Raw genomic sequence first — 23,826 nt, 5'->3', positions numbered from 1 at the left:
GCCACTGAGCCTGCGCGCCATGGCCACTGAGCCTGCGCGTCCGGAGCCTGTGCTCCGCAACGGGAGAGGCCACAACAGTGAGAGACCCGCATACAGCAAAAATAAATAAATAAATAAATTTATATTAAAAAAAACAGCTGGAAATGATGGAAAACTCAGTAAGGATGCTTAAAAGCTGAATAAGTAGACAGTTGATTTTTTAAAACAAGATGAAAGATGTTCCAAATGTTTATGGACCATCTTCTGTAACATGGTTTAGGGACCATGAACATAGACTGTTCCAAATGTTTATGGACCATCTTCTGTAACCAGTCAATGTTAGGCAATCTCACCAGTCTCTCTTAATTCTCACAGCAGCCCTGATAGGAAGGAATCACTATCTCCATTTTATAAACATGTAAACAAGCTTAGAAAGGACTCTTCATGGAAAAATTATCTGGGGAATTCCCTGGTGGTCCAGTGGTTAAGACTCAGCACTCTCACTGCCGGGCCCCGGGTTCCACCCCTGGTTGGGGAACTAAGATCACGCATGCCGTGCGGTGTGGCCAAAAAAAAAAAAAAAAAAGAAAAAAAGAGAAAAATTATCTGAAGACACCTATTCTAAAAAAGTGAACGCTGGTCATCTTTGGGTAATATGGAAACAATGGAATTTTGTCTGATGTTTAAATCTCTTATGAAACAAAATGCCGTTTTCATTTAAAAAGTAAAATTTTTGAATAAAAATTTTGAAATAATAAGTATATAGAAGGCTTGACCAACATCCTAAACTAGGATCTGACACAGGTATAAACCCATGTCTTCCAACTTCCCTGCCCTTCCCTTGACATCACATCGTCTTCTCAGGAGATACAGTTGTCTCTCCCGCAGGGGATTGGTTCTAGGACCCCCTGCAGCTACCAAAATCTGAGGATGCTTAAGTCCCTTATGTAAAATGGTGCAGTATTTACATATAACCTACACACATCTTCCCATATACTTTAAATCACCTCTAGATTACCTACAATACCTAGTACAATGTAAATGCTATGCAAACAGTTGCCAGCATGCAGCAAATTCATGTTTTACCTTTCCTAAGCTCTGGAATTTTTTTGATCCGCGGTTGGTTGAATCTGTGCACGTGGAACCTGTGGATATAGAGGGCCAACTGCGCAACCTCAGGCCAATGGGGAAGGAAGAGGAACCACCATGAACAAACCAGTTTCTGTCTGACCTGGCTCTCACTGAGCTATCACTCTAAGTCACAGGCCTCACCCTGCTCTGACTGGACACTCCCTCCTCACATCCAATGTTCACCGAGGCTACGAGGCCATGAGGCCACGTGGCTCTCCTTACCACTCTAGTAAATCAGTTTGCAAAATATCCAGACCTTCCTGCAAAGCATCCATGTATATGGAGCTGTGGCTGAACAGCCATAAAAATGGGCCTCCTGTTAGGTCCTGGAGCAGGGTGGCATCAACTTGAAAGCCTTCCAGTCCACATAGTGAAAGTCAAAAAAAGGCCATTCACCACTGCCCTCTGCCTTCTACAGATACCTGGATGAGGGCCCCGATTACCTCCTTCATCATTTCATTCTGAATACCTCAGTGTTGAGAGGACCAGCAGGAAGAAAGATATCAAGTGCTTCCAGGGTCCCTAGGTCTGTGCTGGCATTCAGGCCTCTGCGTGCTGCTTGGAATTCCTTTGACAGAAAACACTGCAGCAGTAGTGGCTGCTCAGGAGAGAGGCAACTAGAATGGGGGTACTTCTCCCAGGGCAAACACTGAACCCTCTCTTCCTATTCCAGAATGAAGTTCCCTGAACCCTGGTTTGGTTGTTCATGTAGCCAGAATGGTAGCCACAGAAACTGCCTCAAACTTAGTAATTCTCTCTGAGCTCCCTTCAGAGGACCTGAATACTTATTTTCCGTCTCTCCTGAGAAAGAATGGGAGTAGGACTCATGGCCATCACATATTTGCTGAGCACCTGATACCTGAAGAATTTAGATCACGGAGGGTGGGGAAGCTGAGTAACCAGACAGATACAGATAGTTAGAAATAGATAGATAGGTAACTTTAGATATATGAGAACTATTTCACTCTTTTATTTATAAAGAAGTCATTATGGATCAGTCTTGTGCTAGGAGGCACTGAGGATACAATGCTGAATAAAAGAGAGTTTAGATTCCTTTTTATGAAACATGACATGTGCCCCTCCCAAATTTTGTTGATGATAGATTCCTATCACTGGGTGCCTCATCATTTTGTATTCTTTTATCACCTCTAGGGTCAAGCTCTAGCTGCTGGCTTTCTTCAGACTGGAGACACTGGACACGATTCCCTTCTCCTGTGGAGTTTCTGGTGTCTAAGAAGGCTTGACCGCCTGCTAAAATTTCTCCTGCATATGCTACAAGTATAAGGCTGCTCACCTGTGTGGGTTCTCTGGTGTTTAATAAGGTGGGAGTTCTGAATGAATCTTTTCCCACATTCATAACATTTAAAGGGTTTTTCTCCTGTGTGAATTCTTAGGTGGGTGTGTAGATTTGTGTTATGACTGAAGCTTTTCCCACACCATGAGCATCTATATGGTTTTATTCCTTGGTGTGCCAGTAAGTGCTTATTAAGATCTGAACTCCACCTAAACCTCTTATCACATTGTTGACATTTATAGGGTTTCTCTTCAGTGTGAATTCTCTGGTGCTTAATTAGGTCAGAGCTAACCCTGAAGCTTTTCCCACATTCCTGACATTTAAAAGGTTTCTCTCCTGCATGGCCTTTCCCATGAAGATCCATACGTTTTGGAAGCTCTTGTCTGCAAGTTGTAAGTTTCTTTCTTTTCTTCCCTGGAAAAGCTCGATGCCGTTTCCGTACCCTGTGTGTACCACCATGATTTTCTTTGCCCGTTGTTTTCTGGGCAACTTTCATTCTGGCCTTTCTTAATACTTTGCATCCTGATGCTTGTATTTCTAATGTAGAAAGAGACATAGGTTGGTCATTTCCAGTGTCATTTTTGAGCTTTAACCCTGTTGGAATAAACAGAAGAATCAGACATCTGATCCCAAAACAAGAAAACTACAGGAATGAAAAGAAAAATCAACGATGACAGCTTTTAAAAAATACAAGAACAAGTGATTTCTGGTCCAATCTGGACAAAATGGCACAGACCCATTTCTCCCTGATCCTCCTTGCTAGGCACAACAACAAACCCATTCAAGAATGCAAGACACAATGGACAGAGAATTCTAAAAAGTGGTAAAAAGAAGGCAAAATGGTTTGGGACCCCAGAACTACAAGAGTAACACAGCAGGTGTCTTACATCCCCACACCCAAAAAAGAAGGCAAACCAGATCTAGTGTTTTCCAAACCGCAACCTAGCAACAGAAGGCTATCTGGATAGGCTTATTCCTTCCCAAATCTGAATGGGAAACCTTCTGACAACACTAGAACTCCAGTGAGGAGACACCAAATTAGGCATGCAGAACTAGCAAGAGGGACCTAGCCACAAGTGGCCGGGCCCAGGAAGCCTCTTCATCCCTACAGGTCAGAGATTCCCACTGAGAGACACTCTGGCCTAGGTAAATATCTTCCTCACCATCAGGCAGCACCAGCGGGGACGCAAGGGAACCCTAGCAGTACCATATAAACCAAGGAGACCACAATAACACTATAAAGGCTCTGAAAACTAAACTGTCACTAGACACATACTCCACAAAAGTAGGAAAGAACCTGTGTGCTAAATTAAAACAGAGTGACTGCCCATTAAAATAAAATATTTAAATAGGACCCAGACTCTCCTAACATAATAGACAAAATGATCAGGATGCAATAAAGAAAATAACACATCACACCTAGAACCAAAAAAAAAAAAAAATCACAGCTTGAGTGAGAAAAGGCAATCTGACAAAAATGGAATCAGACTGGAAGTCAAAACCAGAAAGACAACAGAAAAATCTAAAAATATATGGAAATGAAACAGTATACTTCTAAATAATCCATGATTCAAAAAGAAAGTCTCAAGGGTAATTTAAAAATACATAGTTAAATGAAAATGAAATTAAAATATATCAAAATATGTGGAATGCAGCTAAGGGAACGCTCAGAGGAAAATGTATAGCCCTAAATGCTTACAATAAAAAAGAGGAAAGGTCTCAAATAAATAATCTTAAGTTCCTAACTCAAGAAACTAGAAAAAAAGCAAAATAAAATTTTAAAAAGTTGAAGAAAGGAATAATAAAGATCACAACAGAAATCACAATCAAACAAAAAGCTTATTCTTAAAGAAAATAAAATTGATAAACCTATATCAACACTGACAAAAATAATAGGAGAGAAGATATAAACCATCAGTGTCAAGAAGGAAATTGGGTATATCTCTACACATTCTGAAGCAATTAAGAAATTAATAAGGGGGCTTCCCTGGTGGCGCAGTGGTTGAGAGTCCGCCTGCCGATGCAGGGGACGTGGGTTCGTGCCCCGGTCCAGGAAGATCCCACATGCCGCGGAGCGGCTGGGCCCGTGAGCCATGGCCGCTGAGCCTGCGCATCCAGAGCCTGTGCTCCGCAGCGGGAGAGGCCACAACAGTGAGAGAGGCCCGCGTACCGCAAAAAAAAAAAAAAAAAAAAAGATAATAAGGGAATACTATGAACAACTTATGTTCATGGATTTTAAAAGTTAGGAAAAATGGGCAAATTTCTCAAAATCCACAAACTACCATAATTCAACCAATATGAAATAGATAATCTGAATAGCACTCTGACCATTAGAGAAACTGAATTCATAATTTAAAAGCTGCTAAAAAAGACATCTCCAGGTTCATATAGTGTTACTGAAGAATTCTACCAAATATTTATAGAACTAACACCACTTTTATATAATCTCTTCCAGAAAAGACAAGAGGAAGAAATACTACCCAAGTCATTTTATAAGACCAGTAATTACCCTGATAGCAAAATCATACAAAGACAGTACTAAAAAAGAAAACTACAGACTAACAGCTCCCATGAACTTAAATACAACAATCCTCAACAAAATACTGGCAAACTGAATGTAACAATAATTAAGAATTATATACCATGATCAAGTAGGATTTACTGCAGGTATGCAAAGCTGGTTCAACATTTGAAATCAATCAACGTAACCCACCATATCAACGAGCTTTGAAAGATCATAATCCCATTAACTGACACAGAAAAGTATTTGACAAACCCCACATCCATTCACGATAAAAAAACACTCAGAAAATAAGGAATTATATCGACCTGATAAGAGTATCAACAAAAAAACCTGTACTAACATCATAGGTAATAGTGAAAGACTTAAAAAACTTCTTAGAACTAATAAGTGAATTCAGTAGGGTCACAGGATAAGAGAACAAAACAAAATTAGTGGCACGCCTATACAAAAACAATAAACATGCAGAAACCAAATTTAAAATAATACCATTTACAATTGCTCCAATGAAAATTAGCTTCTACATACACGTAACAAACATGCAAAAGATCTGTACACTGAAAATTACAAAAAGCTGATGAAAGAAGTCAAAGAAGACCCGAATAAATAGACATACTGTGTTCACTGATTAGAAAGATCAACATAGTAAAGATATCACTCCCCCTCAAATTAACATATAGCTTTAATGTAATTTCTAGCAAAATTCCAACAAAGTTTATTGTAGACATAGATAAGCTTATTCTAAAATTTACATGGAAAGGAACAGGCCCTAGAATAGCTAAAATAAAATTTTATCTTGACAAAAGAATAAAGTAGGAAGAATCACTCTACCTGATAGATATTAAGGCTTCCTAAATTGTACAGCTACAGTAATCAAGACAGTGCAATACTGGCAGAAGGATAGACACATAGCTCGATGGAACAAAATAGATGTACACAAATATGTCCAACTGATCTTTGACAAAAGTGCAAAAGCATTTCAGTGGAGGAAGGCCAGTCTCTTCAACAAACGAGGCTGAAGCAACTGGACCTCCATAGCAAAAAAATGAACTTCAACCTAAACTTCATACCTTATATAATAATCAACTCAATAAGAATCGTGGACTTAAATGTAAAATTATAAAACTTTTAGGAAAAACACAGAAAATTTTAGGGATCTACAGCTAGTCAGACTGCTAGCCTTGATAACAAAAATACAATCTGTAAAAGGAAAAAATTAAAAATTGGTTATCACAATTCAAAACTTTTACTCTGTGGAAGCCCATGGGAAGAGGATAAAAAGAAAAATACACAGCCTTGGGGAAACTCCTTGCAAACCACATATCCACGAAAGCACTAGAATCTAGAATCTATAAAGAACTCTCAAAACTCAACAGTTAAAAAACAACTTAATTAAAATATGGGCAAAAGCCATTTCACTGAACATAGAGATAGCAAATAAGCACATGAAAAGCTACAAAACATCATTAGCTATTAGGGAAATGCAAATCCAAACCACAATGAGATAACACTACATACTTAGCAGAAAGGCAAAAAAAGTATTTTTTAAAAATGGTGATACTACTAAGCAATGGCAAGAATGTAGAAAAACTGGATCACATCCATTGCTGGCTGAGAATGTAAAATGGTACAGCAACTTTGAAAAACAGTTTGGCATTAAACACGTAATTACCATATGAAACAGCAATTGCACCCTTAAAGGCATTTATCCCAGAGAAACGAAAACTTATCTCTACACAAAATCCTGTACGTGAATGTTCACGGCAGCTTTATTCGCAATAGCCAAAAACTGAAGACAGCAAAAATACCTTTCGATGGGTGAATGGTTAAACAAATTGTGGTATATCAATATCATGGAATGCTTCTCAGCAGTTCATCTGAACTACCAATACACGCAATAGCTAAGATGAATTTCCAGGGACTTATTCTGAATGAGAAAAGTTAATCCCCCAAAGCTACATACTGCATGACTCTATTCATATAACATTTTTGAAATGGCAAAATTAAAAAACTGTAGAACAGATCAGTGGTTGGCATAGGTTGGTGATGGGGTGGGATGTGGGAGGGAAGTGTGTGTGGTTATAAAAGGGCAACAGGAGGGCTCCTTGTGGTTATGTAACTGTCCAGTATCTTGATTGTGGGGGTGAATACACAAACCTCAACATGTGATAAAACTTTATAGATCTAAACACACACACATACAAGGGAAAACGGAAACATGAATAAGGTCAGTGGACTATATCAGTATTAATATCCTGGTTGTGATATTATATACTTTTGCAAAAGTTATCATTGAGGGAAAATGGGTAAAGTGTACATGGGTTCTCTTTGTATTACATTTTAAATATGCATATGAATCTACAATTAACTCAATTAAAATTTAATTAAAAAAATACAGGAACAGAATCTTAAAAATGTTAAGCTCCTATAACGGTTCCTATCAAGGAATCTTCTCCTCTTCCTATGTATACACTTACCTCAAGGAGACTCTCTAAGACTGTCCTTGAACTCTTGGGGACCTCGGGTCTATGGTTCTTGCCCTTGTGCTAAACAGATCGCTTTAAGTTTAGGGTGCAATGATAATGTTCTGAGAATAAAACTTTGAGGTCATGGACTGCCATCTTAATTCCAGACTATTTTCAGGAAAAATGAATGACTCTTTTATACTTTTATTTACTCCCAACATTTAAACGGGCAGAATCTTAGATTCCACATCTTCTTTATACTCTACTGTGGTTGTAGGTGGATATGCAATGATGAAGCGAAGAACTAAACCTATAAGGAGGACAGATGGAAACGACGTGGAGGGGGCGGGGAGTCCAGTGGTATTCCAGCAGACCTGTTTAGAGATGAGGTGGCTTAGACCAGATGGTGAGAGCAGAAGAGGTTGAGACGTGGTTGTATTCAGCACCTTTTGTTAAAAACTTTTTTATCTTATACTGGAGTATAGTTGATTAACGGCGTTGCAGGACCTATTTTGAAGACAGAGCTCAGGGCACTTGCTGACGGATCGGCTGGGGGGTGTAACAAAAAGACCAGAAAGAAGGATAACTGAGAGGTTTTGGGCCTGAGCAACTGGGTAAGTCGTGGTGCCTGCTACTGACATGGAAAAGATATGGGAAGAGTGGGTTTGCAGGGTGGGGCACGAGTATGAGAGATCAAGAACTCTACCTAGAATAAAGAAGTGAGATGTGTATTCGTAAAAAGCTCTCCGGGTGGTCTGGATATGCCTTTCCTTTTCCCCACACCATCAAGCTGAGAACCAACCCGCCACTGGAACACTGGGACTTTCTCACAGGAGTTCATTTTTCATGAACTGAGGACGGGACAGATTACACAAGTTCTACACAAAGGAAAGGAAGAATCTTTACCTAGAGAGATGACAGTCTCATAGTTTTCCTGCATTACATTATTGTAGAGGATCTTCTGAGCAGGGTCCAGTAATTGCCATTCTTCCTCGGTAAAAAACAAGGCCACATCTTCAAATGTCAACAGACTCTAAAGAAGAGAATAAGTTGTAGTTCAGTACTTGCCACGACAAAAGCCATCCTATCACTCATCTCCGAATGACACGGGAGGTCAGTCACTGAAGACCTTAAGAGTATAATATTTAAGGGAAAAGAAGTGAGATGGCAGAAAAGGAAGGCACCAAAGAGATCAGTACACAGCTTGGGAGGTGCCCAATTCCCACAGGGCCAAGCCTCGTTGCCTAGCGAACACCTGGGGCTAACGCCCCTCAGAGCACCTGCCAGGTACGGGTGGGTCATGGGTAGCAGAGAAAAGCAGACAAGGCCACGTTCAGGCTGCCTGGAAAAGCTGGAAAGTACAGCTCACCTGGGACTCAGGCAGGATGAGCTCAGATGCCATCTTCCAGCTTGGGGTGCTTTCCTGCTCAGAAAAGGCTAGAATCTGTTGAGCAGGCACAGCTGTGGGGGGAAAAGAGCCAGAAAAACTTTCTCTTTTCTATTTACGAATACCCTGAGGCAATTTCTACAATATAGGACTCCTTCGGTAAAGATGGCTCATCTTCGCGCACGTGTGTGTGCGTGCGTGTGTGATGTGCTGTGCCAGAAGTGGCCTTCTCCTTGCAAACAAGAACCAAATATCCACCACTCCGCAGAATTGGTTCCCAGTTGACTCTTTCCACAGATTTCATGAAATAAAAGGAAATCCATTATGTTTTTCCTCTCATAAAATAAACTGTTCGCTGAGCTGGGCAAGAATTAGAGGTGTTTGAAAATGAAAGCCTCAGGTCCTCCAGTGTACGGTAGGAAATGTGGGAGATTTATTACTTTTTTCCTGGTGTACAATTATCTTCCCATTCTGCCAATGACAGCCCATTTCTGATCCCAATTTCTCCTTTAACTTGTAAGGGTGAGATGACCCCGCCTGTCCCTGCTGTATCTTCCTCTCTCCTCTCACATTTCTAAGGAGCAAGGTCCACATTGTAAATACCAGGGTTCTGTGGTTGGGATGTTTCTGTACCACAGAATGACCCTCACCTTCACCCACCACTGGCCTACTATACTCCCACCAGAGAGACATCCTAAGTGCCAGCAGGGCTGGGCAGCTGGAAAATTCCCGTGACATTCTAGCTGAACCAATTACTATCACAGCTCCCAGGAGAAGAGAATTATTATGAAGCTCCTCACCTCTTCCATATAAAGGCTGGGTTTCTTTCTGAGTATTCCAGCCCAGCTGTTCTTGCAGTACCCGGTATGTATTCCAACATTCTTTCTGGAACACACCCATTGGTTGGGGCTCTGCTGGCTTCCACTTAAAGCCTGGGGCCACTGCTGTTCCTCCCAAGAGCAATGCCTCCTTTCCCAGCTCATGGGCTGTGACCTAGAAATAATCCCCATCCTCATTAGCAAAGAACTTTTGGTCTTGGGGTGGTGGTGGAGGAACAAACAAGACTAGAGCCCAGGTTTGGGGAGCGTGTAACGTTAAAGGAAGTCATTTTTTAAATTAATTAATTAATTTTTGCTGTGTTGGGTCTTCGTTTCTGTGCGAGGGCTTTCTCTAGTTGTGGCAAGCGGGGGCCACTCTTTATCGCGGTGTGCGGGCCTCTCACTGTCGCGGCCTCTCTTGTTGCGGAGCACAGGCGCCAGACGCGCAGGCTCAGTAGTTGTGGCTCACGGGCCTAGTCGCTCTGCGGCATGTGGGATCCTCCCAGACCAGGGCTCAACCCATGTCCCCTGCATTAGCAGGCAGATTCTCAACCACTGCGCCACCAGGGAAGCCCAGGAAGTCATTTTTTAAAAGAGATACTGCACCATGGTTTCCTCACAAGGAACTATACACGTGATCTGGGAAGATTAGGATAAAATGAGAGAAGCTGTGACTGCTGCTGGCCTCCACCCCTCAACAGATGGCCACAGCTCAGGCCACGAGCAGGGTGGGGTAGGATGCCTGTCCTTTCGCTGCCTCCACTCTCTTGCTTTCTAGACTTGGATCCTTGACCTAGTGGATTTGTATCTTCTAGTTTTCTCTAAAACAATAAGGATGCAAAGAAAAAAGGTTTTCCTGTCAGTCAGATTTTCCAATCCTCCCATGTCCAGGGAACGATTTCATGGAGAAAGGGGATGCAGCAGAGGGAAAAAATGAGGGAAGAGTTGGGACTCTAACTTTCCTCCATATGCTTCAGTTGTAATAAGACACCTGTGTTCCTCAAGGTGGACTCTCGAGGAAAGGAAGTGTGCTGCCATCTCCCAAGGACAGACCTTGGTTCCCCACTCACCAGCAAGGCCAAGGCCGAGCACTAAGGGAGGCCACAGGGCTCTTTCCTCCTGGCCCTGAGATGTGTGTTCCCACCACAGAGGGCACCACCCCTCAGCACTTTCTCTCCATTTTTCTGTTGGCACTTTTCTTCTTTCCGTATCCCTGTTTCCCTTTTTTCTTTCTATCTCTTCCTTTGCAGTCTCCCCAGAGATATTTGATTTATACTTCAGTTGCTACCCTCTCTTGCCTTTGACCTCTAAGTGCTGTCCACGCTTTCAGGTTTTTTTCTCCTTCCCCAAGTCTTTCTTGCCTTTTATTTCTCTGTTGCTAAGTCCTGTCTCCTCGGCCATGCTAGACCAGGCCCATCACCCTCAATTCACCCTGGCCCTGAAGAGGGCGAAATGCATTTCTTTTCTCGAAGGCCAGGAAAGACTCCCAGGAACTCCGAAACCTGGAGGCTGACTGTCGCTGCCAGTCTGTGATTTCAGATCGCACTTAGCTGTTCTAAAGCAACAACAGAACAGTGACCTAATCCATCCCATTATCCAATTAGCAGCCCCCCCCCCCCCGGACCTTTACCCTATTTCAGTGTACACGTAAGGAATCTTTCTGCTCACCTCATTACTTATTCCACCATGTTCTTTCTGAAAACGGTCTACCAGGGCCACAGCCTCTCTGATGCTCTGTGGATGATACTTCTGCACCCAGTTCTGGATATCCCTGGGCAGAATGGTCAGGAACTGCTCTAGCACCAGCAATTCCAAGATCTGCTCTTTTGAGTGGATCTCTGGCCTCAGCCACTGATGGCATAATTCCTGCAGTTGGCTGACAGCCTCAAGCGGTCCAGGTGCTTCATGATAATAGAAGCTCCGGAAGTGCTGGCGAGCGCTCTCAGGACCAAGACTGTCCATCTGTGGGCTGGATTTCTTACTCTGACTGGAGCTCTCTTTCACAGACCCCTTAGTCTCCCACAAAGCCTCCACGTGTGGGTACAAGCATGCATTCACCTTCAGATGTCTCATCATCATTTGCTCTAGGAATAGTTTTACTCCTATGTGTGACATCCTCCTGGTGCCACCTTTGACAACTGAGGCCTTGTCAGGCTTGGTACAAAACCAATGAGTGGATCTTCTCCCCAAGGTCACTGAGGGGGGGCAGAAAAAAAAAGTACACGTCAAGAAGAAAGCCACATGACACATATTTACTTGCTATTTATAGTTATCAGAGAAGAAAGAACAGAAAAGTTCCTGTCCTGCCTCGCCTTTAAAATCAACTGCCACTCAGGATGACTCAAGACTACTTCTAGACATGTTTTTCCCCTTTCCTTTGTTACCCAACTCTGAAACAAAGCACAGCTCAGGGAAGACAAAAGTCAGTTGATCACTTTTTTTTTTTTAAGGTTGATGGGTGAAAAAACTGGCACCCATTCACTAAAATGAGTTTTGATATTATCCAATACTTAATCTATGTGCTTCCTGTCCCACCTTTACAAACGGGGCATATCTGACTTTCTCTAAATTGTAATAGATCACCCCAGTTTTTTGTCTTTAGTCAGGGTGAAAACAACTTCTCTGCCCCTTCATCCTATTATGGAGACTGATGCCTTTGCTTCATGGAACATTTGATATTCTCTTTTCCATCATATTAATATTGGAAAGGAAACTGAGGCGGCCAGATCGGAAAAGAAGTAATTAGAGAAAAAGTAACCTTATTTCTCTCAGCAAGTATCCTCCCACTAAGCAATCAGATGGCGTCAACATTGTTTTTTTGGGGGAAGACTTATAAAGGGCACTGAGCGGCTTTGTACCTGTGTCTGAAATTTTTTGCTTACTTTACTGGAAAAACTGACAGTTGGCTTTGTTTACAAGATACCCAAACGTCAAACTATAAAAAAGGAAAGGAGAAACGGTGACAATTAAGGTTCTTCAGAGACAGGAAGGGTCCTTGTAAACGTAAGCCTTCTCTTGACTTTACACTTCCTCAGGGTCATAGAGATCTTTAAGCAAGGCTGAGGACGGCCTTGAGAGTCTGATTTTCTCGGAGGTGATCCAGCAGAAACAACAACAAAGTTCTTTCAAGGATGCCACCGGTATTCAAAGAAATAATTTGGCTGGTTCCTTGCTGCCTGTACAGGCTCAGGAGGTACAGGGACACGTCCTGTTTTTCTTTGTCAGCCAAAACTAATGTCTAGGAAGCTGAAATGACCCTTTGTCCAGGGATATGCTCATAAGCCAGCGGAAACGGGCAAGTTTCGCTGGGCTCATTGGTAGGCCTTACAACCCATCCCCCATCTACACCTACATGTGGGGACCGACCGCGAGGGCGCCCGCGTGCACTCAGCACACCGGCAGCCTCCGAGCGTGCTTCAGCAGCAGCCCCGGGTTATATCTGCACACAGGGTACAAAGAGGTTGCTTCCAGAGATTAGATGTGGCTGTAGGAGACTGAGTGCCGGCCTCGCTGAGAACAGGTCCCACCGGCTCTCAGGCCGACCCGCCGCCCGGCAGCGACGCCACCGCGAAAAGGAAAAGGCTGCGCGCCCGCACCCCAGCTCGCCACCACGCAGCTGGCGCGTGCGGCCGGCATCTCTCGGGGGCCCTCCTGACCAAACCCAGAAGGAAAATCAAATTACCTCCACCCAGCTCCGGCTTCCGTGGACGCCACTTCCCTCTTTCTGGGCTCGGCTATGAAGTCGCCACGCCTCTCGCCCCCGCGGGGAGGAAGGAAGGTCCGGGTTCCCGCGCTCCCGGGGGCGATGTCGGGAAAGCGCGAGGCCCCGCGAGCGGCGCGCCAAGACGCCGGGGTCCGGGAGCGCGGGGCTTTGGCAGCTCAGTCCCCAGCCCAATCCCACTAGCGGCCCGAGAACATTCCGCAACCCGCCATTTTGGGGTCGCGGGCTGTGGACAGGCCCCAACCGGAAAAGGAAGAATGCGTTTCCGGTGGCTCCGTGACAGCCACGCCCAACCTCGCCCTCCCTCAGTCTGGGGAGTCGCAGCAGAGCGAGTTTGGAACGGCCCGCGGGTCCTTCCCATCCCGGGTTTAGCCCCGGATGCAAAAAAAAGAGTTCTGGTCACCGCGTCTCGGGCTCGCGGGAGGCCTAGCTATGCCACAAAGGCGTCTCGTCTCTTGGGAACGATGCAGCCTGCTGACGCGCGACGCCGTGATCTCGGACCCCCGACTTGCGGAGTGGCGTCCAGATTACTCCTGCGTCGCGTTCTGGCAGTCGGTGTCCCTTTCTACCGGGAAGTTCGCCTGGTTAGGGCCACCAACCCCGAAAATCATCCCTAGGCTTGTCCCGGGACTCCTTAAGTTAAGAGGCCTTTGGTCCTCCTGGTCAGACCCCTCGCTAGATCAGGAATAACAGTCCCTTATATTTTTAAAACCCTTGTCTGGTTCGCTGGCACTTCCTTCCCAGCTATTATTATTTTATTCTTGTTAGGTAGGTTTTAACCGTATGGTGTGGGTTCCATTTATATTTCTCCTTGACATATAAAAAAATTGAGATGTAGGACGCGACGTCCGCAGGGTCACTTGGATTACCGGTGGCAGTTTTTAGACCAATTTTGGTCTCCTGTTGGCATACCCCGTGTTTCTGCTACTACATTATGCTTCCCTGAAGGAGAGGAACCTTGTTTCGTCTTATATCTTCTGTAATGCTTAGCATAGTCCTCTGGAGAAGGCGTCTTTCTAAGAACCCGAATATCTCGGGTTGTCAGTGCCTCCAAATTTTCAGTGTTTACCTAGTGTTGAGCCATTTGGACAGAAGTTATCCATATGAATCAAAGAGGAGAAACTGTATGTAGCTCAGTTGTACAGTGGGGATGAAATTGACGTCTTTTGTAAATCAGTGTGAGAAACCACTCAGGCTAGGGGACCAGAGCTCTGCATGCCTGGGAGGAAAATAAACAAGGATCTCCTGTCCACCTTTTTACATGCAAATGAAGATTACTCTCAGAAGATAAGGTCAATCCATATTTGCAAAGTAAAGCTGCCCAGAAGTGTGCGAGAGGACACTGCGTTGTCTGTGATTGTACACCTAGTAAAGATGTTTGCTTCACCAGAGAATCATTTTCAGAATGATTCCTTCAAAGCTCTGTTCCTGAGGTCAGGCACTGTCAACCGAATGTTTTAGGACAATGAAGGGGAAGTCAGAGCACTGTTGCTTCTGGACAATTCCCAGGCTTACCTTTCAGCTGAGTCACTAACCAATGAGGACGGTGGGATAAAGGCATTTTCTTTTTCTTTTCTTTTTCCTTTTTATTTGAAATAGTAAGGTTTTTAAACCGTGTGGAGTTTAATATTAATCTGCCAGTTATCCCTTGTAATTGTCTTCAATAGAAATTATCTATAGATTATATAGTTAGCCATTTAGAACGAATATGGACATAAATATAACGATCTCTTCAATTTTTCTTATAGCCTACTATGGCTTTTACGCTTCAAAGAAAAGAGAAAATTCTTGAAAAGGACTAGAGGTTCCAGGAAGACAAGTTGTAATTCACTTAAAACAAATTTCATCACATATTGTTAATATGGTTAGTGGTAAAAGCATGCACTGAGTCATGTTTTCTTTTATAAAACTCTACAAAATTAAAGGTTTATAATTTAAACCCATAACACCCGATCCCATCCACAGTAATGTCTTGGCTAATATGTTTGAAACACAAAATAAAGAAGAGAAACTATGTAAAATCTAAAGGGCATTTTCTTTCCCCTAAACACTTCAACCTCGATTCACCCAAGGAATCAAGATGTGATCCTGGGCAGCAAACAACTTTATAGGTGGAAGCAACTTGAAGAAGATCTTGCAATTTTTGAATAAGGTCATATGAGCAGGACAAAGAAGGAGAAGGAATTTCTAAAATTAAAACCTACAACACAAAAATGTTGTAATTTCTAACTGGGCCAAGAGTTGGGATAGAGGAATTTGTTTAGCAACTGCATAGGAAACCTTTACAGAAAGGAATCTGAAGATGTTCTGGAAGGCTTAGCAGAGGGCAATTGTAGATAAATTCTTGAGAAATACAGAGAATTGGAAACCAACTTGGAAGAGAAAGGATGTGGTTAAATGAGAATGAGAAAGAAAAGGATTGCCTCCAAAAACCAAAGTTGTGATGACAAAGGGAGTCGTTTGGAAAAGAGGAAAGACGGGTGGAGAATAACAGCAGGCTGCTGAATTGAAATTATCTCTGCTGTAAGACAGAGTTCGGACTCCCTCCATGATTCTGTTGATGCTACAAAGGAATTTTAAAAGTTTTATTTCGTGCTGAAGGAGATGCAACAGGTAGTAATCAAAGAACAGTTCCAGTGCAGATTCCATTGTAAAAGTGGTAGCTTTTGAAACTGAGGCCTCATAATATTAAGGAGTTGTTAAACATGACTTTGACTTCTGGTTCTAGTAATCAGATTTTTAAAACAGCTTTATTGTGATATAACTCACAAATCATACAATTCACCCATTTGTAGAATGCCAAAAGTCAGTAGTTTTTAGTATATATGTAGAGTTGTACTACTATTATGGCAATCCATTATAAAATTTTTACATCACCCCCAAAACAAACACCAAACCCTTTAGCTGTAACTCCTCATTTCCTATAATTCCCCCCATCAACCCTAAGCAACCACTGATCTACCTTCTTCTCTGTAGAGGACATATCATATAAATGGAATCATACAATATGTGATCTTTTGTGTCTGGTTTCTTTTATTAAGCCTGATGTTTTCAAGCTTCATCTATGTTGTAGCATGCATCGGTACTTCATTTCTATTTTACTGCTGAATAATTTTCCATTGTATGGATAGACCACATTTTGTTTTGTATGGATATACATATTGAAATGTTTAGGGGAAAAATATGGCTTTTATTTTTATTTATTGGCTGGGTTGGGTCTTCGTTGCTGCGTGCAGGCTTTTCTCTAGTTGCAGCGAGTGGGGGCTACTCTTTGTTGCGGTGTGTGGGCTTCTCATTGCGGTGGCTTCTCTTGTTGCGGAGCATGGGCTCTAGGCGCGCAGGCTTCAGTAGCTGTGGCACGCAGGCTCAGTAGTTGTGGTGCACGGGCTTAGTTGGTCCACGGCAGGTGGGATCTTCCCGGACCAGGGCTCGAACCCGTCTCTTGCATTGGCAGGTGGATTCTTAACCACTGCGCCACCAGGAAAGCCCAAAATATGCCTTTTAGATTTTACATAGTTTCTATTCTTAGTGTTTCAAAATGTATGGATTACATTTTTACCATTGTATGGATAAACGTATATTACTGTCGTATGGATAAACAAGATGGATCAGTTAATGGATATTAGGGTTGTTTGGCTATTATGACTAATGCTGCTATGAATATTCATGTACACCTCTTTGTGTGGACATATGTTTTCATTTCTTTTGCATATATACCTAGAGGTGTAATTGCTGGATCATATGGTAACTCTATGTTTAACTGTTTGAGGAACTGCCAGACTATTTTCCAAATAAGCTACACCACTTTATAGTCCCACCAGAAGTGTATAAGGGTTCTAATTACTCCACATTCTTGTTAACACTTGTTATGATCTGTCTCTTTTGTTATCTCCATCATAGTACATGTGACATGGTATCTCATTGTGGTTTTGATTTGCCTTTCCTTGATAGTTAATGATATTGAGCATATTTTCATGTGCTTATTGGCCATTTGTATAAGGATATTAATATCAACTGCAAGATTTATCAAACACTTTGAGGGTGTGATATCAATAGACATTGTCTAATATTTTAAGATTTTCCTGGGTCATTCCTACTGCCTCTTTTCTTTGTACCTATTGCAAGCAAGAGGCACTCTTAAACCTTTCCTCCTGTAGAAGAAACACACATAATCCCTTCTTTGTAAGAAATTATATGACCATAATGAAATGAGTTTTCTTTTCAAGAATGGAAGTCAATTTTTATTCAAAAGTGCTTGTAAGATAGCTTGAAGGGTAAAAGAAAATGTTTCAAAACAAACCCATTTTTCCTTTCACTGATCTTCATATTCCTGAGCTCTTGGGGAGAAAGAAAAGTTAGAAATTCTCTTAGTGCTAGTTGGTTTTCTTATAGCACATATGAAGACTCAACTGTTTCAACCACTTGTAAAACATTTAGATAAATTCCAGCTGTTAAGTAGTGGTGGTGATTTTGCACATTCCAAAATTATATAAGCAGATGGAGTGATTCAACAGTAAGCTTCTAAATTCTTCTTAAAAAGGTGCTGAGTATAAAACCTCAAATTTCTGATTATGATGTTTAGACCCATAAGTTCCTTTATGACTTCAGTAAAAAAAACTTCAGATAAAGTGATTTCTAAGGGATTTTCCCGAAAAAAATAAAAAGTGAAAGCAATATAGTGATTCTGTTGTCGTTGCTATAAAACTTCTTCCATACTCCCTGTCCGCTCCCCACCCAACCCCCGGTACCACAGGCTTTGTTTTCACTGTTAGGCTGGGCATCTCATTTTACCTTTGAACGTGGCTCTGCCGAGCCTTTCACTTTGATTTAGCGTGGTACTGAAGCTCCACCCATGAGACTTCTGCCAGTCTCACGTGCTACCTTTGTTACAGGGAGTTGTGGTTCTTGCTCAAGGTAAGTCCACATTTCCCAGGTCTCCTTTTGTACCCACTTGGATTTGGGGGCCAGGGATCCTTATGACCCCACATTTAGTCTTCCTTTGATATAAAAGACAGTGAAATCTGTTCTGGCTTCTTTTATGAGAGGACTTGAGAGTAAAAGTATAAATGTAAAAGTAGGCATGTGATGTACAAATATGAATGTAAAAAGTATGAACTTAGCCATCCTTTGTAGTGACCTCATAGGAGCCTCCAGTAAAGCACTGATACTGCTGTTTGAAATATGACTACAAGTGGATGGAAGGTCATTAGTCCTGCTGATCAACAGCAGATTACTCTTTGAAATTCCTTCCAATGTTGTCTTACATTGACCCCAGTGCCAGGGACTTAGAAGAAAGGAAATCTGCTAGTTTTATCTGCCCACAGTTGACACAGATACATGTGTGCACCAGGCACTGTGCTAAGTGTTTTACACATAATATTTTGTATAACATCATCTCATTAAAACAAAACAGAGAACAGCAGTGCCTGTAAAGTTTGCCAGAAGGGGAACTAAATTAGGGACTGGGTGAAGACCCCTATTGGAATACCTTTCTCTGGTGCCTAAGGGCAATTATCTGGGCCTTCTCGTTGCTCCAGCTCCAGGCACAATGCTCTAAGTAGGAGCAACAGCAGTTTGGTGACATCATAAGATCCGCATGGGGGCTATTACAGTGGCCATGGTGGTGAGGAGAGGCTACATCCTTATGAGGTTTACCATCCACATAAATTGCCATCTTAACCAGAGAGAATGCTTAGTAATAGTGTCAACTTTACTCCCCCCAACACATTTCATGTCTTCAACACATATACCAGCCCTGCCCTGCTGTATTTGACTTTGGCCCTGGTCCCGCCATTGGTGATCATATATCAATCTCTCTCTAATACCCCTCCCCTTGCCCTTCCTAATCTTCCTAATCCCTGCCTCCCTGTCCCCCACACTGATTTCCTCCTGTGAACAATATGGATCAAAGAAAGGGAGAAAGTAAGAGAACATTCGTGTTTTATTTTGTTTGTTTGTTTGGTTGGGTTTTTTTGCAGTATGCAGGCCTCACTGTTGTGGCCTCTCCCGTTGCGGAGCACAGGCTCCGGACGCGCAGGCTCAGTGGCCATGGCTCATAGGCCCACTAGCTCCGCGGCATGTGGGATCCTCCCGGACCGGGGCACGAACCCGTGTCCCCTGCATCGGCAGGCGGACTCTCAACCACTGCGCCACCAGGGAAGCCCAACGTTCGTTTTTTTAATTGGCTAAGAAAACCAAGGAAAAACTCATACTAAACTGGTGCAGGGCTAAGACAAGGCTGTTAAGGAAAGGGAAGCAAGGGTGTTTCCATCACTTGAATTGCTATTTTGGATGGCCTGTTGCCAGTAGAATTTTCTCACCTGCTCTTTCTCCCAAATAATAGTTGTTAGGTGTCTTCCTTCAGAGCCATATCCTGAGATACTTTCCTGGCATCGCAGTTCCCTACTCCTAGAATACTGCCTGGTGTGTGCCTCATCGTGGTGGTCATCATAATGTATATGGATCTTGTTTTATGTTCTTCTTTTCTTTTTTGAGGTCCCTGGGTAGGCATGAACCATAATGTTGTTTTTTAAGGCTTTCCCAAATTTCTTCCCATGAGGATTTTCCTATGTATAGAAGAGTTGGAAAAATTGGACCATGAACACCTCTATACCCTCCAGCAAAATCCAGTGATTAGCTTTTTGTCATGCTTTATGGGCATCATTGTACATTTCTGTGTAATAGTTCATCATATCCATGCATATTATTTATTTAGACAGCCTCTTATTTTGGACATAATCCTTGGTTCCAAATTTCCACAATTATAAGTATGCTTGCTGAAAATCTCTGAGCACACAGATCCTCCTTCCTGAATTTTTAAGGCCCTTGACAGCTGATAAACTGAAACACTGAGTGAGTGCCCCTGAAATATTTGTCTTTGGGAAGGACCCTAAATATACCAATGGAGAATAGAAAGTACGAGAGATTCAGAAGCACAAGTTCCTTGAAATTGCAAGGAGTCAAAAACTTCAAGCAGGCGCAGTACCCTGAGACACCGTGAGTGTGTGTGGGGTGAGGGCGTCACTGGAGTCTCCTTGTTCTGCCCTAGGACGTCCACTATGGTGCAACCTCCCTTCCGGAAGCTCTGGTGGCTGGGGCTTGAGTCTGAGGCTACTGTGCTGCTTAGCTGATGCTGAACTGATCTAGTCAAGGGGACATCACATCAAGGGACACCTCCTGTGGAGCTTTCTTGGCCCAACTCAGAGCTGATGTCAGGAGGTGGGTGTCTAAGGGACAGGATCCTGGTCAGAAACAGCCCAGTCTTCATCCCTGGAAAAGAAGTCCTCACCCACTGAGTCCACATTCCCATTAATCTCCTGTACCATGTCCCTGGAGAGGACCCTCTTGCTGGGACCCTGACACCCCATGGCTCCTGGGAGAAGTACATAGTCACCGGAAAGAGCACAAGGTCCCCTTCAGCTCCAGATCCATCAAGAACAGTTCTATAAAAGAGGCAGGGGGTAAAGGGACAAAATGGTCGGGCCAAGAACAGATTTCATGGGGGAGAAGGGGAGCAGGCCTGCATTTGAGATGGGGGGAGACAAACAAGGAGGGTGGGGTGACACGTGTGGGTGACAGAAGAAGGACCCTCTGCAAGTGGCAGGAAGGGCCCCCCAAGAGGAGCACTCAGGAGGGGGTAGGGCACTGCGGGGAGACAGTAGCATCTGTCACACCACCCGGGGCCATCATGACTTTGTCTTCCATGGTTCCCTCAGGAGGAAGGAGAGGAAGTCTGGGGACAGAAAATGCTGAAGGCGACGGAAATCACAATGACAACAGCATCGCCCAAACCCAGTCCCTGCTCCTTAGGACTAAACACTCTAAAAAGAGAAGGCAAATGGGGCTTAATAATATCCCAAATGGTGAGGTCACAGTAAAGGAATAGCGGCCATCCTTCCCTGCTGGCTGTAGGGCTCCTGTCATCCAGGGGCCCTCCCTCCACATTGAACAGGACTCCCCTCCCCACCCGGTCTGAGGCTCCCCTCCCTCACACAGAGAAATCTTGTAACTGGGGGCACTGGCAAGGGACGGGTCACCAAAAGGAACACCCAACCTGGGAAATTCTTTCCTTCACAGCTGAGACTCCATTCCTCCGTGCCCTGCCAAGCAAGCACACTGCTTCTCTGCTGGCCCTGAAACTGCCCTCTCCGCCCCCAAGAGACACTCTACTGCTGGGAGGCACCGGCCACAAAGAGCCCAGGCCCAGGAAACATTCCCCATTGCCCACTGGCAGGGGCTCCTGCCTCCAGAAGCATCCCTTTCTCGGAGGCAGCAGGTGGAATCCCTTCCCCCGCCTAGAATGCCAAGGTGGCCCGGCCTGGGGAAGCTCCTTCCATTTCCCCAGGCAGCATCCCCAGCAGCCTGCGGTAAACCAAGCAAACCAAAACAGCACCGCAGAGGCTTGGAAATTCATGCTGTCCTCCCAAGCACAGCTCACGGCAGGAGGCCAGGGCCTGCTCGCCAAACCTCAACAGGGGGACTGCAAGCTAGAGCAGCGGTCCCCAACCTTCTTGGCTCCAGGGTCCGGTTTCCATGGAAGACAATTTTCCCACGGACGGGGGGAGCGGGGGTGGTCCAGGCGGTAATGGGAGCCGTGGGAAGCCGCAGACAAAGCTTCGCTCCCTCGCCCGCCCCTCACCTCCTGCTGTGCGGCCGGGTTCCTAACAGGCCTCCGACCAGGATCGGCCCTCGGCCTGGGGTTTGGGGACCCCTGTGCTACAGTACCCAGCTCCAACAGAACCCAGTGTCTCCTGACACGACACCAAAATGTCCAGGACAGAATGGAAGATCATCCTTCATACAAAGAACCAGGAAATTCACAACCTGAATGAGAAAAGACAATCAAGTGACACTAACTCCAAAGTGAATTAGGTGTCAGAATGATCTGACCATGATTGTAAAGCATCGACCGTAAAAATAATTCAGCAAACAAATGTTCACACGGGCTTACTTCTAATAGCCAAAAGCTGGAAGCCACCCCCAGGTCCTTCCACAACTAGAGAAAGCCCACACAGAGCAACAAAGACCCAACGCAGCCAAAAAAATAAAAATTAAATTAAAAAAACAAAAACAACTTAACCCTAATAATCTTTGGTAAATAAAAGCTAGTTTAAGTTTGTTGGTTTAATTAAACATGTTTTCAAAGTTATCAGCATTCAATATAATGTAGATAAACAACTTACAGTCTACCTGGGTTTGTTAGGCAAATAAGTTCACGTTATTTCCGTTGCAAAAATTTGTCTGCAGGAAAAATAGCTTAGTCTGATAGCTGACTCTGTCTAATGACTCATGAAGTTTTCATGAGTAGTTTAAACATAACTGCTGGGAACAAATAATTTAGATAAATGTAAGTGGGATAAGAGTTTTAGGTGAAGTTTTTTTTGTTTGTTTTTTTTTGTTTTTTTTTTTTTTGCGGTACGCGGGCCTCTCACTGCTGTGGCCTCTCCCGCTGCGGAGCACAGGCTCCAGACGCGCAGGCCCAGCGGCCACGGCTCATGGGCCCAGCCGCTCCGCGACACGTGGGATCCTCCCGGACCGGGGCACGAACCCGTGCCCCCTGCATCGGCAGGCGGACCCCCAACCACTGCGCCACCAGGGAAGCCCTAGGTGAAGTTTTTAATAGTAATTATGGTTTACGGTACACGTACTTAAAAATAGTTTTCCACATCTCTTTGGTAATTTGAAACCTTAGAATTTTTGCTAATTTAGATTAAATGATGAATAGTAATTAAATATCTAGATCATTTCCAAATAAGATAAAATAATGAAGCATTAATTACCTACTCTTGTCTTATTACAGAGGAACTAAAGATATATGGGTTTATTAGTAAACATGTCTTGTGCTACACTGAAAGCTCACAGCATGAAAAGGCATGTTTCTAGAAATTATGAAAGATATTTATAAATTTGTCTACCTAAAGAATGCTGGTGTAACAGACAGTACACAATTGCTTACTTCTTAGTTTTCACTAGAAATTAAGGTTTCTAAGGGTTAAAAATTCTAATTAATATATGTAATCAAAACTACTAGAAATAATAAGGGAAATATCTCTGTATGCAAGAAAAGTAGGGTACGTGTTTTTGGCAAGAAAATGTGTAAGGAATGGAGACGCGTTTTTGTTGAGGAAATAAAAGTGATTTTGTTCTAAAAGCCAGTTATTTCAGAATGAGAAGGAAGAAAATGAACAAACTAAAATAGACATAGAAAATTACAGAAGGCTTATTTTTTGAAATCTTGGGATAGGAACTTTATGTGTGGTCAAGCTGGCTAAGATTGGAATTAATGTATTTAAGTTAAAAAATGAGTTTAATATCAAAAGTAAGGTGGTACAAAATTAAAATTAGTTTCTTTCTCTGTAAAAGGACAAAGTTTTTTTAGATTATTGGTCTGATCCTGATAAGAGATTATTAAAAGTTTTTCTTTACCTCTTAAGTGATCTGCCTAGAAAGCAAAGATTTTGTGTGTTATCAAAATTATTTTCTGTGCTTTATCAGGTCTTTGATTGGTTTT

The 23,826-nt window shown here is 43.3% G+C and overlaps 1 protein-coding gene across 8 annotated transcripts in view; it reads right to left on the bottom strand.

Moving 5' to 3' along the window:
- The window catches only part of ZNF75D (zinc finger protein 75D), a 37,411-nt gene extending 23,843 nt beyond the window's left edge, over nt 1–13,568 (bottom strand). For 2 of the 8 annotated variants that reach the window (XM_032619458.1, XM_032619459.1), the window contains exons 1-5: nt 13,278–13,549; nt 11,264–11,790; nt 9,578–9,770; nt 8,760–8,851; nt 8,297–8,423 (exon numbers count right to left, since the gene is read on the bottom strand). In XM_032619458.1, the coding sequence (XP_032475349.1) occupies nt 8,297–8,423; nt 8,760–8,851; nt 9,578–9,770; nt 11,264–11,710 (859 nt within the window). In that variant the 5' untranslated portion in view covers nt 11,711–11,790; nt 13,278–13,549. Of the gene's footprint in view, nt 1–1,065; nt 2,999–8,296; nt 8,424–8,759; nt 8,852–9,577; nt 9,771–11,263; nt 11,791–13,277 lie in introns of those variants that run through there. The other 6 variants (XR_004348021.1, XM_032619457.1, XR_004348020.1 and 3 more) reach the window with 6 other exon arrangements.
- Between the last annotated feature and the right edge of the window lie 10,258 nt (nt 13,569–23,826).

This window comes from Phocoena sinus, chromosome X (assembly GCF_008692025.1).
Source record: "Phocoena sinus isolate mPhoSin1 chromosome X, mPhoSin1.pri, whole genome shotgun sequence".
NCBI lineage: Eukaryota > Metazoa > Chordata > Mammalia > Artiodactyla > Phocoenidae > Phocoena > Phocoena sinus.
Note: the sequence above shows the minus strand (reverse complement) of the source record. Positions and strands in the feature narration are given on the sequence as shown.